An 18,798-nucleotide genomic window follows, 5' to 3' on the forward strand; every position below is an offset into this window, starting at 1 on the left:
ATATTTAGTCAAGTAGCTGTCGAACTCACAGAATGAAACTGAACGCAGCAAGACCGTATACTCGTAGCATCGTCACTCCACCGCCCGTGGCAAAGGCAGTGCCCGTGGAATTGACAAGAAGAGCGGGGTATTCGTTGCGCTAAGAAGGATAGCACGCTTTTCTGTACCTCTCTTCGTTTTAACTTTCTGAGCGTGTTTTTAATCCAAACATATCATATCTATATATTTTTGGAATCAGGAACCGACAAGGAATACGATGAAAGTGTTTTTAAATTGATTTCGAAAAAAAAAAATTTGATAATAATTTTTATATATTTAATTTTCAGAGCTTGTTTTTAATCCAAATATAACATATTGATATGTTTTTGGAATCAGCAAATGATGGAGAATAAGATAAACGTAAATTTGGATCGTTTTATAAATTTTTAATTTTTTTTACAATTTTCAGATTTTTAATGACCAAAGTCATTAATTAATTTTTAAGCCACCAAGCTGAAATGCAATACCGAACCCCGGGCTTCGTCGAAGAGTACTTGACCAAAATTTCAACCAATTTGGTTGAAAAATGAGGGCGTGACAGTGCCGCCTCAACTTTCACGAAAAGCCGGATATGACGTCATCAAAGACATTTATCAAAAAAATGAAAAAAACGTTCGGGGATTTCATACCCAGGAACTCTCATGTCAAATTTCATAAAGATCGGTCCAGTAGTTTAGTCTGAATCGCTCTACACACACACACACACAGACACACACACAGACACACACACGCACACACGCACATACACCACGACCCTCGTTTCGATTCCCCCTCGATGTTAAAATATTTAGTCAAAACTTGACTAAATATAAAAACAACAGATCCCTGAACTCTTTGTAGAAATATTAAGCCTGTTCATGGTGTCCTGCCATTTTTCCAGACCTAGAACCCTCTTCATTCTGATGGCGATTAGAAACAAGTTTATTGGACGGGGTCACTCCCCTTCAATTCCAGAGGAAATCGTTGACATTTAGATTGACTGATTGTTCCATTTCGGCGCTCCTCGTTTTGACGTAAATAACACTTTTTTTTTTCTCTGTCTAAATATTTGAACAGTGGAAGCCTGTAAAAATGCCCGACGCATTTGAAGAAAGGAGAATTTCAGAGATTGTGAAAATGGGAGGAGGAAGGAGAGAGGGGGGTGATCTGAGAGTGAGTGAAAGAGGAAGAGATCAAATAAAGATAAAATAAAATCCAATTTTAAGAGGGTTGTGCTAGAGAGAGAGAGAGAGAGAGAGAGCGAGAGAGAGCGAGAGAGAGCGAGAGAGAGCGAGAGAGAGAGAGAGAGATCAAATCAAATCAAATCAAATCAAGTTGTATGATGGTTGTAGCATAAGCATACAGACGAGCATTTTTTCAACCATCCCTCGCCCAGAGAGGGGACTAATCTAATAACATATTTACACGGATATTAACGTAGAAAAAAAAAATAGAGAGAGAGAGAGAGACAGAGAGAGAGACACAGAGAGAGAGACACAGGGAGAGAGAGACAGAGAGAGACAGACAGAGAGAGAGACAGAGAGAGAGAGAGACAGAGAGAGAGAGAGAGAGAGAGAGAGAGAGAGAGAGAGAGAGAGAGAGAAAGAGAGAGAGTCCGACGAGATAGGTATAGAGAGTGAGAGGAGTGATTGCTGTGAGAGAAAAAAAAATTCATTTCAAAGTTCCAATATTGCAAAGTTGTAACGGGTTAAAACGAAATCGATAATGACTTTGTTTGGCCCAGCATCTAAGCAAACATATTGCTCTGCGAGAGCCCGAGGTCCATTAACGTGTTCAGACTGCGGAGGTAAAAAGTGTATTGTTGGAGGGAGAGCAGAGATAGAAGAGTCGGGGGGGGGGGGGGGGGGGGGGGGGGCGTGTAGCGGGCATTGCTCTTATCTTGTAAATACTTTTTTTGTGTGTTTAGATTTCGTTAGTGAGTCAGGTTTTACTTTTAATTGTAAAAAAAAGCCTACCACAGCATTTGTTTTCTGCATTTTTGACGACGCCATAATGTTCATCCTTGATGGTAAACAAGAATTGCCGCACCAATACAAATCGTTTTTGACCTTATATTTATACAGAGCAATAATGTAGTTCGACAGCAACAATGACATGTTATGTATTAACGACAATGAGATTTCGGAGACCTTTGTGTACTCTACCAGGTGGTAGTGCCATGACGTTGTGTTAAGTGCATAAATTATAGACGTCACGCCAGGTGCTTCATGACGTCATGCCGATCTGACTGCTGTTCTGTTCAAGTGACAAATGCTGTCGAGAGCTAATGATTATCCAAAGGTGATGAACTCTCATCGATATCATATCTGGGTGGGGGAATGACTGCTCTGCAGGTCAAGTGTTTTGTACCCTGAGGGTAGATACTGTGCTGCTGGCCATCTAGCTACTGCTGTAAGATAGGGCAGGTCGGTGCATATGAAGCTGACCAGTCTTTTGTGTGTAAGATGCTTGTTTTTGTTTGTAAATGCAAAAAGATTGTTTTATTTTGGAAATTGGGATCTGTTGTTTCTTTCTCTCTTACTTTCTTTCCTTGTTTTGTCTGTCTTCGAGTGTAATTGTCAATTTGTGAGTCGAACGCACTCGATTATTTTTTTCTTGCAGCGAAGTACAAAAGACACTTAACTTTATTTCATTACAGCGGACCAAAGAAACTGCTCTATTATTTTCCCAGTAAAGTCTGAGAGGTGCGTACTTGAGAGAGGCGAAAAGAGCATGAATGCCAACCGGAAAACTGATCGTTTCTCTGCGTTACTGGGATCCAGCTTTGTGACTTTCCTGCTGACAAAGAAGTTAAGAACCGTGAACAGTGTAATTACGGGAGATCAGACAAAAGGGCTGAAAAGGCAAGAGTGGATTCTCCAGCATGTATGACGGCTTACTAGTGCCAAAACCTCATAATTGTAATTATCAAGGGAAAATTAGTAATTTTCCCTTGATAATTACCATTTTCACGTGTTTATTACTAAATTTCCCGGAAAAATGACTAATTTTCCCGGAATAATTACTAACTTTCACCTGTTAATTACTAATTTTTATTTTTGGATCACTTCCTGACGGATTGCTAGTGCCAAAACTAAAAAGTAGTAATTTTCCCGTGAAAATGAGTAACTAACAGGTGAAAACAGTAACTGTCAGCGTTAATTAGTAATTATCACGTGATAATGGGTAACCCCAGGTTTTGGCACTAGTAAGCCGTCATAGGGCTTACTAGTGCAAAAAAACTCATAATTGTAATTATCAAGGGAAAATTAGTAATTTTCCCTTGATAATTACCATTTTCACGTGTTAATTACTAATTTTCCCGGAAAAATTACTAACTTTCACCTGTTAATTACTAATTTTTAGTTTTGGCTCACTTCCTGCCAAAACTAAAAATTAGTCATTTTCCCGTGAAAATTACTAATTATCCCGTGAAAATGAGTAACTAACGAGTGAAAACAGTAACTGACAGCGTTAATTAGTAATTATCACGTGATAATGGGTAACCCCAGGTTTTGGCACTAGTAAGCCGTCATAGACATGCATCTTTATCCCTGACTCTGGCGACCCTCTCAGGAGTAATGCTTCCTGGGTAAGGGCAGTGGTGGGTGGTGATGGTGGTGGGTGGGGTCTTGTGGGGGGAGGGCGAGGGGCAGATAAGAAGGGAAATGACAGGGTGGGGGGTAGGGGGGGGGAGGGGGTTCAAGACTCTTTGTAGATCTGTAATCTCCAGCGATCGAAAGGACTTTGCCTTTCTCAGCACGTGGAAGTGGCCCTGCCCTGCCCGCCCCCCTGACGTTTCCTCAGGTCTTTCGACATTTTCGCATGTTTCTTCCAACACCGGCTATAATCGTCAGTCTGAGCCTTCGTTACTGTCGTCAGGGCTCGAAATGCCTGGTCCTCTTGCGACCAACGCACTGAGCTGTGTATATCGGTTAAATCTTGCATTGATAAAAGAAAAAGAAGAAGAGTTTAAACTGAGTTACACTGTGCGCGCGCGCTCTACGCCGAGGTGTATAGTCCGCTTGTACCTCAAATTATTTGCGCGTAGTTTGGTCCAGTTCTCCGGCATTCATCGTTAAAGTCAGGTCTACTTGGCTCCGCCTGTTTGCCGTCATGGTTCATTGGTTTCTTTTCTTCAGAAGTGGGTCAAGGGGGCAGAGGGAGGAGTTAGGAAAGGGAGAGAATTGTAAGGCACACTCCTTCCTGCGAAAACAGTTAGGCTGACCATCTTATCTCAGTTCCAGTTAGTCTATTGCATAGGATACGACCATCCCTCCACTTGGTCACATACCCAAAATCACTGTCCAGCTGCTTGCTCTCTTTGTACAGTGGGATGTTTGTGTATGAATTAATTTGATTAAAAATACACTAGCAGCTTTTTAAGACATTTATTCACCAAAGAAAGTCCAGCTCCCCACAAGAAGCAGCCAGTGTGTTGATGTTTGGTATGTGACCTAGTGGAGGGATGGTCTTGTCCCATGTACAATTCTGGCCAAACCGGAGACGCAGGGACGAACGGGTTTTGAGTGAGAAGGAGTGTGCGTTTAAAGGTACCATCTTTCTCGTGTAAGCAATTGTATTATGTTCACCACCACAGATACGTCTGGACTTTAGATGGAACAAGACAAGTTGAGCACACATATACCGAAACTCAACAGCCTGCACAGCGTTCTGTGCAGCGTGGAAACTGGTTATGACTTTGAAATCTTAAAAGCCACTGATGCCAATCTGCGAAATTAATCCATACATTACACAACTCCCCACTCTGCACTGGGAGCGGTCAGGGTGTTATTGATGAAAAGGGCACGCTAAAGCGTCTTCCCAAACGTCTAAAGAATTATTTTTTTTGAATAAGAAAAAAGAAGAAGAAAAAAAAAGTCAAGAGTGTTGGTCTGCGTCCCAGTGGACGATGGCCTGACCGCGCGCAAAAGCCTAGCAGAATGATCTGGGATATTGACGGGCGAAGTGGCGCAGTGGTAAGACGTCGGCCTCCTGATCGGGAGGTCGTGAGTTCGAATCCCGGTCGCTGCCGCCTGGTGGGTTGAGAGTGGAGATTTTTCCGATCTCCCGGGTCAACTTATGTGCAGACCTGCTCAGTGACTTAACCCCCTTCGTGTGTACACGCAAGCACAAGACCAAGTGCGCACAGAAAAGATCCTGTAATCCATGTGGTTATGGAAACACGAAAATACCCAGCATGCCTACCCAACGAAAGCGGAGTGAAGCTGACTATGCTCTCAGAGTATAGTGTGGGGAACCCAAATGGGCAAACGAGCTCACACGTCACCAGAATTCCTGGAACGCTGAAGAAGAAGAAGAAGATGTGAGATTGTGAGCGGACCTGTTTTGTTCATCATATCCCTCCATGAAACAAGAAATTCCTCCGAGGTAGGAAAAACACCCCCGTCCTTACCATTCTCACTACCACCAACTGAGAAGGTTATTTCCCTTTGACCATTAATATGTCCCTCTATAAGTCCTTGTAGAATCTTAATCCACCAATAACTCCCTAACCGTGTGTTTGACTGGTCCCAATTTTTGTAAGGACCGTCTCAGGAATGTATAGAAACTGTTCACCAAGTTTGGTGACGATCGGTCCGTTCATTCTTGAGATCTATATGCGAACACAAACACACAAACAAACAAACACATCGACCGAATCCTATACACACCGGTCCTATACCGGGGGTGTAATAACAGGTAGGATTATGTGAGCATTAATTGTAAGTGTTAAACTTGTTGTGCTCCTTTGTAAGCATGTTGTTGTATTATCATGTGTCTGTTTATAATACATTTTATTTGAAACCAAACGGACCTGTTGTCACGGGAAGGACTTGCTCCTTTTAGCACGGAAGAAAAGGTTAAAAGCGACGTGGCTTACAAAACACAATCCGTACTTATTTGTATTTTTGTCAGGAGCTAGTTCTGAGAAGAAGAAAAATCTGAATGAAAATAGATCAAAGCTTGACTTGAATGGGCGAGGGTTGACATTGGAAATCCACGAGTGTTCCTTTTATTGTCCATAGGATGAGTTCGAACGGCTTGCCATTCAAGGTGGTTTGATTTAGGTTCTACGTCAGCACTTGATCTACTTTCTGCTCACTGTCTTTCTTCTGTCTTCGATTAGTGTCTCTACGTTCTTCTTCTGTTAGTGTGTGTGTGTGTGTGTGTGTGTGTGTGTGTGTGTGTGTGTGTGTGTGTGTGTGTGTGTGTGCGAGCGTCTCTCTCTCTTTCTGTCTGTCATTCAGTCTATGTCTGTCTGTCTCTGTTTTTCTCTTTCTCTCTCTCTCTCTCTCTCTCTCTCTCTCTCTCTCTCTCTCTCTCTCTCTCTCTCTCTCTGTCTCTCTCTCTCTCTCTCTCTCTCTCTCTCTCTCTCTCTCTCTCTCTCTCTCTCTCTCTCTCTCTCTCTCTCTCTCTCTCTCTCTCTCTCTCTCTCTCTCTTCTCTGTTTCTGTCAGACTTTGTCGCTTAATTACAGCTCTTTCTCTGCCCTGCCCTCGCCACGTCCTTACCCCTCCACCCCCACTCATCCCAGTTCCTGGCCATATTTATTATATACATTTACAAAGGTAGTACAGTATCTGTAGATATGATTCGTCATACCACGAGGAGACAGGCAGAGGCATGTTTTGTCGGGAGAAGAAGGAAGGAAGCCTAGGTAAGAAAAACCCCGTAATAACCCTGTCACTGACACAGGCTAAAACAGCTTGACGTGTCAGTGGCTTGGCTGACTGTATTGACAACTCCTTCCATATCAACCTCTGCCTCGATCTTCTTTCTTACCTTGCCTTGCCTTGCCCTGATCGAATTGCCTGTTTAAAACCCGGGACGACTCTACAACGTGAACGTGAGGGTGATATTGTGTGTGTGTGTGTGTGTGTGTGTGTGTGTGTGTGTTTGTGTGTGTGTGTGTACGTGTGTGTGTTTGTGTGTATGTGTTTGTGTGTGTGTTTGTGTGTGTGTACATGTGTGAGAGTGTGTGTGTGCGCAGGCCTTTTTATATTTAGTCAAGTTTTGACTAAATATTTTAACATCGAGGGGGAATCGAAACGAGGGTCGTGGTGTATGTGCGTGTGTGTGTGTGTGTGTGTGTGTGTGTGTGTGTGTGTGTGTCTGTGTGTGTGTGTGTGTGTGTGTGTAGAGCGATTCAGACTAAACTACTGGACCGATCTTTATGAAATTTGACATGAGAGTTCCTGGGTATGAAATCCCCGAACGTTTTTTTCATTTTTTTGATAAATGTCTGATGACGTCATATCCGGCTTTTCGTGAAAGTTGAGGCGGCACTGTCACGCCCTCATTTTTCAACCAAATTGGTTGAAATTTTGGTCAAGTAATCTTCGACGAAGCCCGGACTTCGGTATTGCATTTCAGCTTGGTGGCTTAAAAATTAATTAATGACTTTGGTCATTAAAAATCTGAAAATTGTAAAAAAAAATAAAAATTTATAAAACGATCCAAATTTACGTTTATCTTATTCTCCATCATTTGCTGATTCCAAAAACATATAAATATGTTATATTCGGATTAAAAACAAGCTCTGAAAATTAAATATATAAAAATTATTATCAAAATTAAATTGTCCAAATCAATTTAAAAACACTTTCATCTTATTCCTTGTCGGTTCCTGATTCCAAAAACATATAGATATGATATGTTTGAATTAAAAACACGCTCAGAAAGTTAAAACAAAGAGAGGTACAGAAAAGCGTGCTATCCTTCTTAGCGCAACTACTACCCCGCTCTTCTTGTCAATTTCACTGCCTTTGCCACGAGCTGTGGACTGACGATGCTACGAGTATACGGTCTTGCTGAAAAATGGCATTGCGTTCAGTTTCATTCTGTGAGTTCGACAGCTACTTGACTAAATATTGTATTTTCGCCTTACGCGACTTGTTTCTTCTCTTTTCGACATAACCGTATGAAGTCAAGGATTGTCGACAACAATGATTGTAGTGATCATAAGCATATATATATATATATGCTGGGAAGGAGAAGCATCTGTCATTTAACAAATCACCAAGGAAGTTTTGTTGATCTCGAGTACTGTCGAAAAATCCTTCAACCGTGCATACTTTCAGTCAGTAGATACGACAGTGCTACAATGGCCACATGCAGTCAGCAGTTTTCTTACCTTTTATCTATTACTATCACTTTATGACCCCCTTTTCCCACCTGTTAATTAATGCTCCAATTGACCATTGTGACGGTTGTTATAGGCGTCTATTACGCAGACTTGACGCGTTACGTGTGAGCGTCGCGGTCGGGCACTGTGATTTAAAACACTTTAAATACCTGAACACCTATCGTGTGCTTATCGAACCGACCCCTCTCTCACAATCGCACCAGTCACCTCCCTTCCTCTCCCTTGCCCCATTGTATTTCATTTAGTTCGTGTGGGGTGTGTAGCTGTTATGAGTACAGGGGTGACCACCTATCCCTCTATCTACCAGTGCGTTTATTTACCAGTGATCAGTTTTGGGGTTGTGAAACTCCATAGAATTGCTTCGCTCTTGCATCGCATTTAGCATTTGATGTGCGTGTGTCGTGTACCTTGTAGACTTCTTTGTAAAGGGTCTTTGGCTGATATCTAGTGTTCCGCTTGGAACCAGGAAGTGTTGAATGGTGGTCTGGCCAGGTGTCGCCGATTTGTGTGTGTGTGTGTGTGTGTTTTTCGTCTGTTGTGAAGAATTCAAGTTTCCGTCAGGGATTTGGCCTCGTCAGGCCAGCACGAGTGGAATCGTCGAGTGTTTGTAACGGAAGGGTTGAATCGCAGAAGGTCAATTTCTTTCACTGAATCTTCGAAAGGGAATAAGTTGAAAACTAGGATCAGTTTTCTTTCTGCAAGAAGCAAGTCTAAGAGTGAGTGACTGTTACAAACAGTGACAGTGTTGAGAAAGAACGAACCTAACGAAAGAGCATGGGTCTATGACGTTGTTCCGTGCACAGGGCCGGACCAAATGAGTTGTAAGGGGGGGGTTCCTCCTTTTTTGGGGGGGCAAATCAGCGAAGTGGCGAAGCCAAGGCGCGCGAACTAGGGGGGTCCGGGGGCATGCTCCCCGGAAAATTTTTGAAAAACGGTTAAAATCTGTGCAATCTGGTGCATTCTGGGCCTTGTTTTGAGGGTTAAGAGCAACATTGTTTTGGTGCTAAAACTAGTAAAAAAAAAAAACCACTCAAAGCAAGGTACATGCTTTTTCCAGGGGTGGGGTTCCGGAACCCCTGGAACCCCCCCCCCCCCCCCCCCCCCCCTGGGTCCGGCCCTGGTGCATAATAAAAGACTGGTCTTAGAACTCGGGAGGAGTCTGCATGTAGTCTGGTCATTGGGAACACGGTTAACGGTATTTTTGGATTGTTAAAGAAATACTTTGAAAGTATTGTCGTCTTAATCGGAAGAATGAGCAGTGTTTTCGTCCTTAACGAGAAAGCAATTGCCAGCATTTCTGCTCTTTAACAAAATAATAAAAAGTTTGTTGGCGTTTAACGAACGAATAACAGTGTTTCAGTCGTCATTAGCGAAAGAACTAACAGTGTTACAGTCGTCATTTATGAACAAAATGTAAAGTGTTTACCTCAAGTCAGCGCTGACGTTGTTTTTGAAAGGGAAGCTGGAGAGATTGTTGATTGGATGCTGTGCCCTGATAAATCAAGAAACTGCCCATCCTATTCTTCGCGTAGAGTAGGAATGACGTTGCACGGAGACACCATGTTCTTATTGAGGGAGGATTTTAACAAATGAGAGGAGAAGTCGTGATCACAGTGAGATCGTTTGGATGGACAGTTTGGCATTGGGTGTGCCTCTCTCTCTGTCTGTCTGTCTGATCAGATTTAATGTTGGCGATTGAATCGGTGAAGACTCGGCTATTTAGGAAGTGTTTGTTCTTCACCCGGCAAGCAAGCAAACAGGCAGAGAATTGTCATGAAGACAAACAGAGCGAGAGACAGACACAATGTTTATCTGCGCCGTATTGCTATTCGACCATATAGAAGAAAAGCTTTTAAAAAACATTTAAAAACAAGTTTACATGCGAGCAACTGACCATTCCTTACCATTCTGCACTCTACGCCCAGTTCTACGATTTTTTTTTCTCAATGAAAAAAGCAGCATGGGAGTATTTTTTTCCCATTTGAACGCATTTCACGGTTATTTGTCCAAGTTAATTTGGAATTTCATACGATTTCCTCTTTGTTTTCAGGCTAGATTTAGAAGTAGTAACGGTTTTGAAACTGTTCAGTTGCTTTCTATTTTGTAAGGTTTTCTTTTGAAAGGGTTTCAGATGACGACAGATCGCCATCACTTGCCTAGAGAGGGAATTTTATGGGCATCCAGTTATATTTGGCATGGTTTTACAATTTTGTTTTAAAGAATTTTAAATGACGACATATTGCAATCTCTTGCCCGCCGCGTTAATAGCAGTTGTTGTCCAAGAACTCGAAGGAAAGAAAACAGTGAACAAGTATTAGTTCGTTGACTCCAGATCGTGTTTTAGCTTGGAAATAACAAGCAAGAGAGAGAGAGAGAGAGAGAGAGGGGGAGGGGGAGGGGGGGCAGGCACAGGCAGGAAGGCAGGCAGATTTTTATCGAGCACCGAGCTCTATTTGGTGTCGTTTCTTTAAAGAGTTTTAAATGACGACAGACCGCCATCACGTACATCTGCTGTCGTCGAAGACGTCACGAGGAAAGAAATCAGGGAAAAGCTTATAGTTCAGTGACTCCAGGCAGTATTGTAACATAAATTAAAAACAATTCGAGGGATACAGTTCCATCGATTCCAGTTCAGTCTCACCCGCATGGTAGACAACTGCAAGCAGGACTGAAAGGGAATTTTTATTGTATTGTTTACCACGTGCACTAGTGTGTACGTGCGCGCTCTGCGTCTGTGTCTGTGAGGCGAAACTGAGAGTGGCAGCAAGGTAAAACTCTGCAACTCAGCAGTGTGTAGTGAGCGTCCCAACCTTTTTATCGATCTCTTCGTTCAGTTGAGCAGAAATCGCCCGCTGCATGGTGCCAGCCACCGAGTCTCGGTACTGCGGAAAGCATCCACTACCAGTCTCCATCGCTTGCTGTCATGCGTTTCAGAGCACAGAACGATTTAAACCTTGTGAAGACTCGTCGCGTGTTGTCTCTCGTCATTACCCAGTCTCCGTCGCTTGCATGATATGTGTGCAGAGCGCAGGACAGAAAGACTGAAGCCTCGTGAAGACTTGTCGCCAGTTGTCTGTCCTTGTCTAGTCTTCATCGCTTGATATTTCAGAGCACAAGACTGGACGACTGAAGCGTTGTGAAGATTTGTCGCTAAATGTCTCACTCTCATACCACTTCAGTCTACAATCTCCATTGCTTATTACAGCAGAATGACAGAAGGCTTGTGAAGATTTGTCTCGAGTGTTGACCACCGTGTTGTTCGATCCCCGCTTGCTTGCGTGACTGTTTATCTCATCAGTGTGGTGGTTAAAATCAGAAGTGAAGTTCGACGTTATCTGTGTTCTGCTGTGTGGACGCGGGTTCGGTTTTGTGTGGTCATTGCCTTACCTGACTTGCTAGGTGAGAGCAGAGAAAGGGGAAGAGAAGATTATCGCCGTTTCTCCTACTATACAAACACCCTACCTGATCTTACTCTCTCTCTCTGTCTCTGTCTCTGTCGGCGTGTCTCCATCTCTGTGCGTCAAAGACTCGCTCATACCTGGAACCGTTGTACCCGGGTTTGGTGTCACACGGGTGGATCTACCCGTTCGACCCTCGCCAAGCCAACATGGTCGTACCGTAACATGCCGCCACCCGGCTGTCACTTTCCGTGTGTCTCCCGCCTTCGACGACAGCAACGACGACGACAACAACAACGACGACGACACCAAGAATCGCCCCCAGCTTACACCGGCGTCTGTTGACGCGCAGCGTGTCGCGTAGTGTCTGTGTATCTCCATCCTCGTTGCTACAACAACCATCAAGCTCTGTTCGTGGATAATTGCCTTGCTTGCTGTGCTGATTTTGGAGGGGGACAGTGGTGTGTGGTCACCACCGCAATAGGGGGCAGCTGACCGCTACAGAGACTGTGAGTGACCACCGCCTAGCGTACCTTGCACCATGGAGCCTAGCTTTAAAGTGGACAAGTGGACCTACAATATTGGGTAAGAGGCGTTGGACTTTGGTGTTGATGGATTATTTGTTCATGTTTGTTTCAATATGGTGTTTACATTTTTTTAATTTAGTCTTTCTTTCTTGTTTTTGTGTGTTTTTCTGTGATGCGTGAACTTTCGATTTTGAACTCTTCCCACTGCATGACATGATGCCTTCGTTACAACTGATTTACCGCGACCAGGCTGATCATTATCGTTTGTGGTTTGGTTTTTCGTTGGCAATGCAGTGTGTGCGTGGGTTTTAGTTCTGGTTTTGATGTTTACGTCTTGCTTTCTTTTGTTTGTTGTTTACCACCCCCATCTCCCCCACCTCCACATTATTTATGTTAATACTTATAGACGTTCATTTTGGGTTTAAACACGCCATCATTGCAATGTACACGACGCTGCCAAGAAAAGAACACCCTTAGAGCCGTTGGTGCTTATTCGATAACTGAACAATAAAAACTTCCAAGACGAGATAAAGTCAGATTGGGGGGGGGGGGGGGGGTACGTAGAAAGTAAATATCCACCACTTTTACACAGCAAAAGTAGGAAAAACAATTACAGAAAGCTTGGAGCTTCTAACTGAGTTTGCTTTTACGACACGTTACACAATCAGATGACGGTAGATGGGTGTGTGTTACAAATTTTATTCTTCACTTTCACACTACAAAAAGAAAGAACAAGTCGCGTAAGGCGAAAATACAGCATTTAGTCAAGCTCAGTCGAACTCACAGAATGAAACTGAACGCATTGCATTTTTTCCGCAAGACCGTACACTCGTAGCATCGTCTGTCCACCGCTCGTGGCAAAGGCAGTGAAATTAACAACCCAGAAAAGCGCGGTAGCACGCTTTTCTATATCTCTATTCTTTTTAACTCTCTGAACGTGTTTTTAATCCAAACATATCATATATATATATGTTTTTGGAATCAGGAACGGACAAGGAATAAGATGAAATTGCTTTTAAATCGATTTCGGAAATTTAATTTTAATCATAATTTTTATATTTTTAATTTTCAGAGCTTGTTTTTAATACGAATATAACATATTTATATGTTTTTGGAATCAGAAAATGATGAAGAATACGATAAACGTAATTTTGGATCGTTTTATAAAAACAAATTTTTAATTACAATTTTCAGATTTTTAATGACCAAAGTCATTAATTAATTTTTAAGCCTCCAAGCTGAAATGCAATACCAAAGTCCGGCCTTCGTCGAAGACTGCTTGGCCAAAATTTCAATCAATTTGATTGAAAAATGAGGGTGTGACAGTGCCGCCTCAACTTTTACAAAAGGCCGGATATGACGTTATCAAAGACATTTATTGAAACAATGAAAACAACGTCTGGGGATATCATACCCAGGAACTCTCATGAAAAATTTCATGAAGATCGGTCCAGTAGTTTACTCTGAATCGCTCTACACGCACACACACACACACACACACACACACACACACACATACACCACGACCCTCGTTTCGATTCCCCCTCTATGTTAAAACATTTAGTCAAAACTTGACTAAATGTAAAAAGTATTAAACAATGGCGACTGCACGTGAGAGGGAACAATAAAGAGACCAAAAAGCAATGTACTCATGTTAAAATGACGAACACGGAACGAATAACAGCGACGTTTCGACCTAAGGGTCTTCTTCAGGCACAAAGAACAGATAATAACTGAGTTATTCTCCTCTTCATCTGTTCTATCGTCTTTCTTCTTCTTTTTTGTGTGTGCACTTTTGTGTTTTTGTGCCTGAAGAAGACCCTTAGGTCGAAACGTCGCTGTTATTCGTTCCGTGTTCGTAATTTTAACGTGAGTACATTGCTTTTTGGTCTCTTAAATGTAAAAAGTATAAAAAAATCTTTGAGCTTACCAATGCATTTCCGAAATCGACATGTTACAAGACCAGATGATGTCAGATTCCCGGTGTGTGTTACAGAAGGAATAAATCCTTCTCTTTTTCACACAAAAAAAGAAAAAGAAAACAAGAACAGCAAGCTTCGAGCTTATAATTGAGTTTGTTATTAAAATCGACACGTAAACAGATTACATGGTTGAAGATTACAGATGAATGTGAAAAGATTAAAAGTTGAAATAATGATTCGCACTGTTTGAACCCCATCCGTTTTCTGTGCGTAGGTTGATGCTGACTCTGCGCGTGAAGTACTGTGGGGTATTGTTGTGACACCGAGAATCGATAAAGTACAGAAAATAGATTATCGTGTGTGTGTGTGTGTGTGTGTGTTGTGTGTGTGTGAGAGAGAGAGTGTGTGTGTGTGTGTGTGTGAGAGAGAGAGGAGAGAGAGAGAGAGAGAGAGAGAGAGAGAGAGAGAGAGAGAGAGAGAGAGAGAGAGAGAGAGAGAGCGAGCGCCCGCCCCTGTTCTACGATCTGTGTTGTCAGAAAGAAGTTACATAATCTTCTTAGAGCATTGTCGATGACAGGTAATTTGGTGCCTGAGTTGAAAATGCTTACATCATTGCAGCCAGTTTCTGCGCGCGCGACTGTGATTCATATAAAATTATTTGAGCGAGGCCACTTTTGTGCATTGCAGAACTTTATATTGATCGACTGCGGTGGTGACAACGGTGTTTATTATGGGTGTTAACAACGGTGTTATCAACGTGATAACATGAAGCCTTTGTTATCTCACTGTCGTGTACTTTGTGGCAGTCTGTCAGTAGATTTTGCTGTGGGAGAGAGAGAGAGAGAGAGAGAGAGAGAGAGAGAGAGAGAGAGAGAGAGAGAGAGAGAGAGAGAGACACGCACACACACACACACACACACACACACACACACACACAGAAAGAGAGAGAGAAACACACACACACTCACACTCACACACACGAACAGACAGACAGATAGAAGACAGAGACAGACAGACAGAAAGACAAACAGAATTACGGATCAGTTTTTCCCATTCTGTCAGCAACTGGCCAATAAAAAGTATTGAGTTCCGACGCATTAGTGCAAATGCACCACCAGTCACCAAAGCATCATGACATTATTGATTGCACTTGACGGGGGGAGGAGGGATCATTAACACAGCGCCAGAGTACCCCCACGTGTTGATTGTCATTGTCAACAAACACGTCACGCGGTTTCCACGGTGGTTTATTACCAACTAGCGAAGCATTACGCACGGTTCAAAATCAGTGCCCAGCGCTGATAGTCCACAAAATCGGGCACTGGCCTTTGGCTAGTACTTCTCATAATTTACTAGCCAGAGAGCAAATTTTACTCGCCAAACCAACCATTTGTTTCAGCAACTTTACCCGCATTTGGCGAGTAGATTAACATTTCTACTCGCGATTTACATGTTTCTACTCGCCCGCCACTTTCAGGCCTGACTGCCTGATATTTGTACAGTAAAGGTCTGAGCTCTCTCTCTCTCTCTCTCTCTCTCTCCCCCCCCCCCCCCCTCTCAGTTCAGGGACAGACTTGTGAGGTTTTATAAATTAAGGTCAGTTCTGAAATGATCAGATTATTATTCTGAGTTACTGAGTTAGTGCGTATTTAAGATTTTGATCGTCGTAATGTTATCTCAGCCGTCTTGTTATTCTTGTTAATGCGGACATTATTTTATGTAATACGTTGCTCAATACTTCACCTGTGATTTAAGTACATGCTACCTGATGCTATATGATGATGAATTTCGTACTGCGTGGGTGTGGCTTTGTGTTAATTCCATGTCCGTGTGCCATGACAGTAAAGCTTATTGGACTATTACGTGGAACTATGTATGTGTGTGTGTGTGTGTGTGTGCGACATGCTGGGGAGCATCGGGTAAATTCTTTCTCGTCCCAACCAATATGGGACTCCCCCTAACCCGCGGGGGGTGAGAGAGAGAGAGAGAGAGAGAGAGAGAGAGAGAGAGAGAGAGAGAGAGAGAGAGAGAGAGCGAGAGCGAGAGAGAGCGAGCGAATTGGAGAGGGGAGAGAGAGGGGAGAGAGAGCGAGCGAATGGGAGAGCTAGAGGAGAGAGAGGGAGAGAAGAGAGAGAGAGAGAGAGAGAGCGAGCGAGCGAGAGAGAGAGAGAGCGAGCGAATGAATGGGAGAGGGGAGAGAGAGAGAGCGAGAGAGAGCGAGCGAATGGGAGAGGGGAGAGAGAGAGAGAGAGAGAGAGAGCGAGAGCGAGCGAATGGGAGAGGGGAGAGAGAGAGAGAGAGAGAGAGAGAGAGAGAGAGAGAGAGAGCGAGCGAATGGGAGAGGGGAGAGAGAGAGAGAAGGGGGAGGGAGAGGAAGGGAGATGATTATACAGCCAGAAAATTCGCTTTCAATTATTGTTTCTCTCGTGTGTATTGAACTCGTGTGCGAACTGAAGTCCTCCCCACTCTCTCCGCCCCCCCCCCCCCCCCCAAGTTCGAACCAAACTTGTTTGCTCATACAGTGATCAAATTAACAAGGTTTACACAGACACTTACGACACTGTGTAAGCTGTCTTGTGATATTCCGGTCGAACTCGTAGGAACACAAAGACAGATCGCGTCCCGTTCTGTTTGTGTAAGTGATTTTTTTTTCTTTATGTATAGAAAGCTGGTACTGCGAGGGGTACTTGTCACAGGCAAATCAGGGTCAGTGACGTTCGTCAAGAGACAAGAGATTAGTGCGCGTGTGTGTGTGCGGTGGGGGGGGGGGGAGAGGGGTCGGGGTGAGGGTGTCTGGGTAGGTTGCAGTTATGTAAGGACGTAATGATTTCATGCTTTGGTCGGTGTGAGACTGTGAGGGTAAATTGTGTGATTAGATTTGTCAGGCTGGTTCAGGTTACAAGATTGAGTAGAAATCTGACATCTGTCCAGGGCTTACATGTGCATGCATGTACTCTGGGGGCGACCGGCACGGTGGCCTAGTGGTAAGGCGTCCGCCCCGTGATCGGGAGGTCGTGGGTTCGAACCCCGGCCGGGTTATACCTAAGACTTTAAAATTGGCAATCTAGTGGCTGCTCCGCCTGGCGTCTGGCATTATGGGGTTAGTGCTAGGACTGGTTGGTCCGGTGTCAGAATAATGTGACTGGGTGAGACATGAAGCCTGTGCTGCGACTTCTGTCTTGTGTGTGGCGCACGTTATATGTCAAAGCAGCACCGCCCTGATATGGCCCTTCGTGGTCGGCTGGGCGTTAAGCAAACAAACAAACTCTGGGGGCAGAATTAGCAGCAGAACCAGAACCCATCCCCACAGGGAAGGAACTTGTTCTTTGAAGGCATATGTACTCGATGACTATACACGCTAATTGCTTTACCAACAGCTGGAGACATGCTAAATTAAGTTCCCTGCAAAATATTGTGGTCTAGGACCCCTTCAATGTTGAGATATGTTAATTTTCATTTTGATCTGGATCGTCCTATTTATAGATTTGGCAACACATGTAACGTTGATGCAAGGGAGCTAACACCGCGGCTTTGTTGACATCCTCACATTTTCAGAGGCTAGAACAAGCTGTAATGCATGTATTATGGTCCGCGCATGGTGACATATCGTCATTATATGGTCTTATGGTGCGTTTGACATCGATTATGGGCAAACTACACTTTGTAAACACGGGAGTGCGTACATATGCCTTTGAATCTTGGAGTGTACGTCCTTATTGTGCCACGATTTATCCTGGGAGAGCTCCCCACATTCTTTCAGGTCTTAGTGTAACACACGCATACACCAGAAACTACTCCAGGGAAGGAACACAATCTTTTTAAGTATAATTGAGTATACTTGTTGGTTTGTCCCTTGACATAGCCTGGGAAAATCGGACTAATGCTCATGGCTTACTGTGCGTTCGTGTGCTCTTCGAGTAGAATCAGAAACTTTACCAGGGAAAGAACTCGTTGTTTTAGTCCTGCATGAGTATACTATTGGCTGTGCCATGATTTATCCCGGACGAAATCCCGTCCTTTCAGCGTGTAGTTTACGGTGTGTACAAGAATAACTATCCCGACAAGGAAGGAACTCGTTCTGCATGAGTATACTTATTGGCTGTGCCACGATTTATCCCGGACAATATCCCATCCTTTCAGGGTTCACGGTGCATGTAAGAAGTAACTATTCCTACTGGGAAGGAACTTGTTCTTTGAATCATCGAGTATTCTTGTTTTATTGTGCCACCCTGGCAAAAATTCCGAAATCAAGTTCAAGGCGTAGTCACTATTGTACATGTGAATAATACGAACATGTACTCTACATAGTACATTTATATGTATACACATGTTATGTGCGGGTAGGGTTTGGGTGCACCCACTGTTATGACCCGACCCCCCCCCCCCCCCCCCCCCCCAATTTAAGACGTCCTCCCTTTTAAGACCCTGCGTAATCAGACTTTTTGTTCATAACCTCGGTAAATTTACCCCCATTTTAAGACTCCCTCTTTTTTAAGACCTGATTTTCTCAGATTTTTGGAGGTCTTCATTGTATACTTAAGGATGAAAACAGAATCTATCCCGCAGCAGGAACCGAGCGGAATGGTTGTGAGTGCTTGAGTGCAGGTGTGATGAAATCAATATCATGTCCTGGTTATGGATTTCGCCTCTAGGCTGCACAGTGTGCAGTGATCCAAAGCCTGGACATGTTTAATGCCGTCATATACCGGATATCTGCCGACGTCACTGCAACGTTCTACGGGGAGAGACGTTTATTTGGCTTGTTTAATTGGTGTGTGTGTGTGT

The 18,798-nt window shown here is 43.5% G+C and overlaps 1 protein-coding gene and 1 long non-coding RNA gene across 4 annotated transcripts in view; one reads left to right on the top strand and one right to left on the bottom strand.

Moving 5' to 3' along the window:
* Window positions 1-18,798, bottom strand: part of LOC138961526 (uncharacterized) — a 104,873-nt gene that overhangs the window by 32,114 nt on the left and 53,961 nt on the right. The gene's annotated exons all lie outside the window — the stretch shown is intronic.
* The window catches only part of LOC138961520 (tubby-related protein 3-like), a 98,024-nt gene that overhangs the window by 23,462 nt on the left and 55,764 nt on the right, over window positions 1-18,798 (top strand). Inside the window, exon 3 of one of the 3 annotated variants that reach the window (XM_070333177.1) lies at window positions 11,693-12,149. The exons of the other annotated variants lie outside the window; for them this stretch is intronic. Coding sequence (XP_070189278.1) covers window positions 12,106-12,149 — 44 coding nt within the window. The 5' untranslated portion in view covers window positions 11,693-12,105. The remainder of the gene's footprint in view (window positions 1-11,692; window positions 12,150-18,798) is intronic. 3 annotated transcript variants of the gene reach the window in all.

This window comes from Littorina saxatilis, linkage group LG3, assembly GCF_037325665.1.
Source record: "Littorina saxatilis isolate snail1 linkage group LG3, US_GU_Lsax_2.0, whole genome shotgun sequence".
NCBI lineage: Eukaryota > Metazoa > Mollusca > Gastropoda > Littorinimorpha > Littorinidae > Littorina > Littorina saxatilis.